At 36.2% G+C, this 7685-nt stretch overlaps 1 protein-coding gene and 1 long non-coding RNA gene across 7 annotated transcripts; one reads left to right on the forward strand and one right to left on the reverse strand.

Moving 5' to 3' along the window:
• The first annotated feature begins 1196 nt into the window (after positions 1 to 1196).
• On the forward strand, positions 1197 to 3974 carry LOC109153516. Of its 6 annotated transcripts, XR_002049528.1 has the most exons (9): positions 1197 to 1478; positions 1561 to 1705; positions 1914 to 2055; positions 2537 to 2778; positions 2860 to 2925; positions 3025 to 3047; positions 3155 to 3238; positions 3312 to 3386; positions 3656 to 3974. It is a non-coding gene; the product is annotated as an uncharacterized LOC109153516 (long non-coding RNA). The 6 variants fall into 6 exon arrangements; XR_002049522.1 differs by having other exon boundaries at positions 2860 to 3047; XR_002049518.1 differs by having other exon boundaries at positions 3025 to 3238.
• Positions 3975 to 5126: 1152 nt separating this feature from the next.
• LOC109149208 (aquaporin TIP1-1-like) lies at positions 5127 to 6579 on the reverse strand. Its single transcript, XM_019296873.1, has 2 exons — positions 6093 to 6579; positions 5127 to 5742 (listed from the first exon to the last, which is right to left on the reverse strand). The coding sequence occupies exons 1-2, from the start codon at positions 6474 to 6476 to the stop codon at positions 5386 to 5388; spliced, it is 741 nt and encodes a 246-aa protein (XP_019152418.1). The 5' UTR covers positions 6477 to 6579; the 3' UTR covers positions 5127 to 5385.
• Between the last annotated feature and the right edge of the window lie 1106 nt (positions 6580 to 7685).

Consider the following 7685-nt stretch of genomic DNA (forward strand, 5'->3'; position numbering starts at 1 on the left):
AGCTCGATAGTTATATATCAATATATGTGTCAATTAAAATATCTCAACAAGATAATTTTAATAAATTAGTTTTTATATATTGATTTTACTTATGCAAAAAGAAATAAAGAATAATATATTTAAAGGATAGTTGGTCAATTGGTGTCATGTTTATGAACTTATAGTTTTTATGTACATGATTTTTTTTTTTTTTTTATGTATCTACCATATTATATTATTTTTATAACTTGGGTCGATGATATAATTTGCTTTAAACAACTAAAGTGGGTTAAATAGGTAAATGTTAACCTAAAAAGTTAGTTTACTTAACAAAACCTTGATTGATATCCAACCATTTCACAATATTATTTTTATAACTTGGGTCTACGATGTAACATGGCCAATGGACCCAATGGTACATGATATAATTTGCCTCAAATAATTAAAGTGGGTTAAATAGCTAAAAGTTAACCTAAAATGTTATTAAACAAACCCTTTGATTGATATATCCAAACATGTTTAATTTGTGCTATTTTGGTTAGAAAAAAATGGGAAGAGGCTTTAACTTTGGTCATAAATGCTACACAAGTTTTTTTTTTTTTTTTTTTGCAGTTAAATGCTACACAAGTTATTTGAAGGTATATGGAGGCTTTTTTTTTTTTTTTTTCCTTAACCTAGCTTGCTACTGAAGCAAAAAGAGTCAATATCGCATTCACTGTAGCTCGAACCCACAACTTTTCATATGAAAGAGCAACTTGGTGCCAGTAGATTAAAAGGTTCATGGAGGCTTTATTTATTTGTGGACATTTTATTATAAACTTTGGTCATCCACAAGTTATATAACAAAATTTGGTAAACACTGCTGGAAATTATCATTTTTCCGACCTCTTTTTGACCACTTAAAAATTTGATCGCAAAAATTGACTTTTTTTCGTTTTTCCGTCCGAGTGTTATGGTAGTCGGGAAGTGGTCGGAATTTCCATCCACTTTTACTAAGTGGTCGGTAATTTCGACTACTATTTATATAGTAATCGAAAAAATTCGCTAAATTTTTAAATTAATCTCATTTTTCGACCACCAAATACGGTGGTCGGAAGTTTTTTTTTCGCAAATCACAAACAGGCCTAAAAAACACTTAGCCCTTTGCGCAGCTGGCCAGTATATAAATATCCATTATATACTCTTCGAAACAAAAAATCCATTATATATATTTTTCTAACTCTTGCGCTAGATTGCAGGACGATCTAAACCTTCTCCTCAATCGCTCATTTAAACCTTTTCCTCCTTACCTCTTTTCCTCAATCGCAGATTTCAACCTTCTCCTCCTTACCTCTTATCCTCAATCGCAGATTTCAACCTTCTCCTCCTTATCTCTTCTCCTCAATCGCAGATTTCAACCTTCTCCTCTCCAGTTCTTTTCCTCGAAGGATACGCCTTCTCCTCCCTTGCTCTTCTCCTCGATCGACGGCGCCTTCTCCTCCTTGATCGACGACATAATGGTTAGGGTTCTTTATTTCTTAATCTATTGTTAGGGTTCTTTATTTATAATATATAATTTTTAGTTATTTTTAATATAATCAGGGAGATATAAAAGAACGAAGCTCTCTGATTCAAAATATATAATTAGGGCATTAGCCTTCACTTCGAATTGGGGAAAGTATCTTCTTAGCTTCTAGATCTATCAAGCATTCAGGCAGGCTATCTACGATAGAGAATCCAGAAAACAGTATGTATGACTTTCTACTTAATTGTATTGATACATACATTTTGCTATAAAAAGATGAGGATTATATATATGCTATAAAAATGTAGATGATGAATATGTTTTAGAGTGAATTTTACTTTTAACAGTTAAGATGTGTTTGTAGTTTATACTTTAGGAATATGTAGATGATGAATATGTTTTAGACTTAACACACCTAGAATTGGGTCAGATGGACTCAGCATGAAGTTGAAGGAGGCGTAGGTAGGTGATGATGTTTCCAACCAGAATGTGCATTCCCCCGCAACTTGCTTCGTATGAACAGCACATCACCAACTCCAGACTCTCAACATAGGAAACCTGTGCGTAATACAGTAAGTCCACTTTTAAAAGAGGACTTAACTGTTCACTTTTCTTGTCTTCAAGCACTAAGCATGAAATAAGGGGGATTAATTGGTCATTACAATCTGTGAGGATTATTTCAAAATATTCATGGTTGAAAGTGCAAAAGGACAATGCATATATGAATTTTGTTTACATATCAAGATCTGAGTTTTTGCATCAAAGAGACAAAGAAAAAGGGGGGTGGGGGTGGGGGTGGATGGAGGATATTCAAATTTACTCATCTTCAACATGGAGGCATTATGAATTCTTGCTTTTAGACTTTCCTGATATTGTTGCTAGGTTTCATTTTTGGAGGCATTTGATTATTCTTATTACATTCTCAGAGTCAGTTGCTCAACATTTTTCTTTTCTTAATGTGACCTCAAATTGTTAGTTAATTAGTGTGATGCACTTGACTGGTTTGATATACAACAATTATTTATCTCCATTCAATGGTCTTCTTTGGAACAGGTCCCATTCTCTTCACGAACTACTATGGGGGTAACAGGTAGCCCATCACGTTTTGCATGCACTGTGCAACAAGGACTCCCTTCAAATCCACCCACAGTTTCCACATCAGGGACAAATTATGTTGCCTCCCCTCCCTCTCCAGCTGCATCAGGCGGTACACCAGCATTTAGAGATGCCCAGCTCCCTAGTCCGTGGAATTAGGACTTAGGAGGGATGCATCTAAGCTGCTACTTGTTTTGAAGGTATCTATATAAACGCTTTCTTCTTATTCTCATTATATCTTGTTTTGTTGGCCTAGCTATAATCTTTTCAATAATTTGCAGATTATTGACACATAAATTGATTCCATCTCATTTCTCCTGCTGCTGCAACATCAAACTATGCATATGGTAGTTATTAATTTACCTTCTCACTCTGTTTGGTATTCTGATTTTTTTTTTTTCATTTTTTGGTAAAATTGAATTCATAGTTCAGTTTTTGTGTTCCAGATTCGACTCAATGTGGATCTGATGTGAGTTTTATCTTGCTGTAAATGATCCATAAAGTAATCATCTTATTTCTTTTGCCCCATTTTGTTAGTATTATGGTTTAATAGTACTATTATGGTTCATCCTATAGCAGCCTTATATGCAAAAGCAGAGTCGTTACCCTGATGGGTTTACCCGTTTTTCCATTCAAAGATCCAAGCTAGAATGAAACCAGGTCAGTGGTTTCTTTCAATTTTGTTTATCTTTTTCTTTGTATTTCATATTTTAATTGACATTTAGAGTTTCAGAATCCAATTCATCACCAAATCAAGAGTTAGCATCTAATTCATCACCAAATCATGGTAGTTCAAACAGTCATCATGGTAAGTATATATATATGCTGCTTTTTACCTATTTGATCTCTTGGTATTCATTCCTATAGAAACTTGTGAATCACTTCAAGTGTTGGAATCTTTCATGCTACATTTTTCATGAGTTATCGAATGGTAATTTTGTTTGTGTAATGTTTGCTTTCATAAGATTCTGCAATGGCCATAATTCTTAGTGTTTCTGATAAGATCAACTTTCAAGTAAGGTAATTGTTCTCTTTGTTTTGTTTGATCTTTTGGTATTCTCTGGATGTGATATTCAGATAATGGTTTGGCATCAACACCTCAAATGCAGCTACCAACCCCATAGGTTAATGAAATTCTTGTTGCTGATGGTACTGATGCCCCTAATGTTGACGAGGAAAATGTTGTTTCTGATCTAGACCTTCATGTTTTAACACTGATGATGGAACAGGCTGCTTCCATACTGCAAATGTGTCCTGGGAACTTGTGTCTTTCCAGTTTATACATTTAGAATTAAGAGACTAATAGAAATGCCATATTTTGATTTGTTTTAAATTTTCAACGGTATATTGATGAATGAATTCTCTTCAAGCATATGAAATGTGTATTTTATGTTTTTCAACAAATATCTTACCAGTTTGCAACAATATATATATATATATATATATATATATATATATATATATATATATATATATATATATATATTCATTTCATTATAGAGGATTCCTCTATAGCGAAATGAATTTTTTTTATTGACTGCGTCCAATTTTCCGACCACCAAAGTGGTCGAAATTTTCGACCACTGGTGGTCGCAAAATCTGGACCAGCCTAACTATTCTCTTGGTCATTTTCTCCGACGGCCTTAAGGTTACTCTTTCCGACAACTCTCTCTGGTAGTCGGAAATAGCTAGGGGGATTTTTCCGAATACCCAAATTGGTCGGAAAAGAGGTCGGAACAGGCGTTTCCGACCTAATTAAGGCCATTTCCGACCACTTTTTGGTGGTCGGAAAATGGCAAATTTTCAGCAGTGAAAATCTCGTCAAATTTCTCTCCAAAAAGACCAAAAAAAAAAAGAAATTATGAATCAATAGTAATATTTTTCATATTCATACACAAATAATAAAAATGTTACCAACTCTCTAGGTCCAAAAGTAGTAAAATGATATCCCATTTTATGGCCATTTTTGTGACACATTTCACCACTTCATATATTGTTCCTTGTCACATCAGTGGGTATATTACCTTCTCTTGATTCTGTTTAGCAGCTATGCAACAAAATATCATTTTCATGTCGTCTCATCACACTCAATTTGGTAGGGTTCATTGTACAAGTTGTAACATGGCTTGAATTTGAATTTCATGGCAAAAATAGTTTTTTTTTAAAAAAAAAATTATAATTAATTGTTTGATGTATCATGTATGTATGCACACTTGCTCTGATCTTCTATTTTTATCTACATTGCCCGCATGGGTAGCTCAGTTGGTCACAGAGAGGTGAAGTTTGGAAACAATGACTCAAGATTGAGTCTCACCCGTGATAACGTGGGAACAACTTCTTAAAGTGAGGAGGGCTCCTTGTGCGCAGTAAGCAAATGCCTAGCCTTTGTTTTGAGCTGAGTTACCATAATTTATATTTTTCTAGATGCTCTATCGGGTCGAGATGTGGGGGTCCTTGGAGTTGGTGGTTCAACATTTTGGGAACAATATTTTCACTTACATTATTAATTTCAATATATAAATATAAATAAGAAGTCAAGAAAATAGAATAAAGTGGGAATGGGAATATCTGGAATTAAAACAAAATCGAAGATCTTGAATAGAACACATACATAATTACAGAAATGACCCTGGGCCCTACACCCACCACCAATCACACAATAGATATCCAAAATTCAAATAAAAACTTGACTCAAAGATCATTCATACATAGATAGATAAAAATTTTTTAAAAAAAAATACACCATAATGGGAATAGCCGTGGGTGAATAGAACCATTGCATTTACATTATTACCCCCCACTGCGGTTTAGGGCAACGCTTCATGGTGTTGAGGGATGAAGATGAGATCATAGACAAGGCCAGCAATTCCTCCACCAACAAGCGGCCCAACCCAGTAGATCCAGTGGGCGTCCCAGCTCCAGCTCACGACGGCGGGGCCGAAAGCCACGGCGGGGTTCATGGAGGCGCCGGTGAAGGCGCCGCCGGCCAAGATGTTAGCTCCGACGATGAAGCCAATAGCTATAGGTGCGATTGTTCCCAAACTACCCTTCTTTGGATCCACGGCCGTTGCGTACACCGTGTACACTAGCCCAAAGGTCATCACTATCTCGAACACTAAAGCGTTCAGAGCCCCCACTCCTGATAGTCCAAACCCAGATGTCTCCTGCACGTATAAAACAACCATCATATATATATATATATATATATATATATATATATATATATACCATTCACATGCAAACACCCTTAAATTAAAAACATGTGGACATATACTGTGCACACACCTAAATGCGGGTATGCACACATCCGTAAACGACAGTGCACACATCCAATATAGTATGCATGTGTGAATTCACGGTATTTGGGCCAGCATGCACACATCCATGAACGACAGTGCACACATGCGGGCCGCACACAAAATCATAAAAACTTATCACAATCATGTTTTATATATATATATATATATATATATAACTGTAAAAGAAATAAAGAATTGATGGATATAACACTCACCAAGCCGCCAGTGGAGAACTTGAGGAGCAAGCAAGCGGCGACGGAGCCAAGCAACTGGGCAATCCAGTAGAGGATTCCGCGGAGGAGGGTTATGTTACCGCCGACGAAGGCGCCAAAGGTGACGGCGGGGTTGACGTGGCCGCCGGAGATGTTGGCGCCAACAGCAACCGCCACGAAAAGGCCGAAGGCATGAGCTATGGAGGCGGCAACAAGGCCGGAAGGCGTGCTTGGGCCGCCTCCGGTGAGCTTGGCGAAGGCCATCCCTGAGCCTTCACCTGCGAACACGAAGATTAGGGTTGAGAAGAACTCGGCCAACGCCGCCTTCAAGGCGTCGGGGTGAGTCGCCTCCGCCGGCCTCCCGATGGCTATCTGTCTAACCGGCATCGTGGTATGAATGAATTGAAGGTGAAGATCAAAGGATGAAAATGGATCGGAAGTGAAGGGTTAATATCAGATCAGTGTACTGGCCTGGTTTCCTCATCACATGCACTCATCACTTCATCTACTTATATCGCAATCCCATGCCTTCCTTCCACTGCCATAGCCAGTTTCCGGTTCAATATTTCATATTATTTTCTCAATTATATTATTGCTTTCTTTGTGTCCGGTCCCAAATGCAATAATTTAATTTGAAGAATCTTTTATATAATTCTATTTTTTGTCCTAAATTTATAGGTCTCAGTTTGTGTTAATCTTTTTTTTTTTTTTTTTTTTTTGTTTTCAAAACATTCTTTTTGGTCCAAGTATTATTGTGGTATAATATTTTTTGTCTTCTAAATGGCGTAAGTGTTAAATCCCTTTGTAAAATGAACCTTGATCTATTCTCCCAAATACTGCCTATTGAACTATTGAGCTAAGCCTATGCGGCCAATTTGATATTAATCATAATTTAACTAAGTATTGTATTGTATTATATATATATATATATATATATATATATATATATATATATATATATATATATATATATAATCACGTTCAGGTGTGAATGGCCCGCCCAGGAGCGAACTGTAAATGATCCAGCGCGCATCACGTGTCCAGATATAAGTGCACTTATAGTTATAAGTATGTGTACCTATAGTTATAAGTAGGTGCGGCACATGGGTGCATGTATGTTTGCGGGTGGTTTTCACGAGTACTAATTACCTGTTGAACTCCCGAGCAAGAACAAAAGTCATGCAAAACAGAATGAACTCAGATGAATGAATGTTATTATGTTAACAAGGCAAAATTACATGCACTTGTAGATGACTTGTAAGTGATTTTACCTGCACTTTTTACTTGCAAACATATAACACATTTACAAGTGTAAGTAGCAGTTTCATATAGTGCACCTAAGTGCAAGTAAAATGTATTACAAGTGCATGTAAAATGTTTTATAGGTGCAAGTAAAATTTACACTGTGCATCAATACTAAGTGCACCTAACGTTATAATTAGTTGCACCTAGGTGCACAAATATTAACAAGGTAAATTATTTGCACTTGTAAGTGAAAATATGTGCACTTGTAAGTGATTTTACTTGCACCTTTTACTTGTAAAGGTGCACCCGCTACTTGCACTTATTACACATTTACTTGCACCAAAGTTCGAG

Source organism: Ipomoea nil, unplaced genomic scaffold (assembly GCF_001879475.1).
Source record: "Ipomoea nil cultivar Tokyo-kokei standard unplaced genomic scaffold, Asagao_1.1 scaffold0268, whole genome shotgun sequence".
Taxonomy (NCBI): domain Eukaryota; kingdom Viridiplantae; phylum Streptophyta; class Magnoliopsida; order Solanales; family Convolvulaceae; genus Ipomoea; species Ipomoea nil.

Excerpts from the sequence above, each read along its gene's own strand:
- LOC109149208 (XM_019296873.1), bottom strand. The coding sequence starts at position 6,476 with ATGCCGGTTAGACAGATAGCCATCGGGAGGCCGGCGGAGGCGACTCAC. Across the intron at positions 5,743-6,092 it reads AGTTCTCCACTGGCGGCTTG|GAGACATCTGGGTTTGGACT; the intron begins GTGAGTGTTATA and ends TTATACGTGCAG.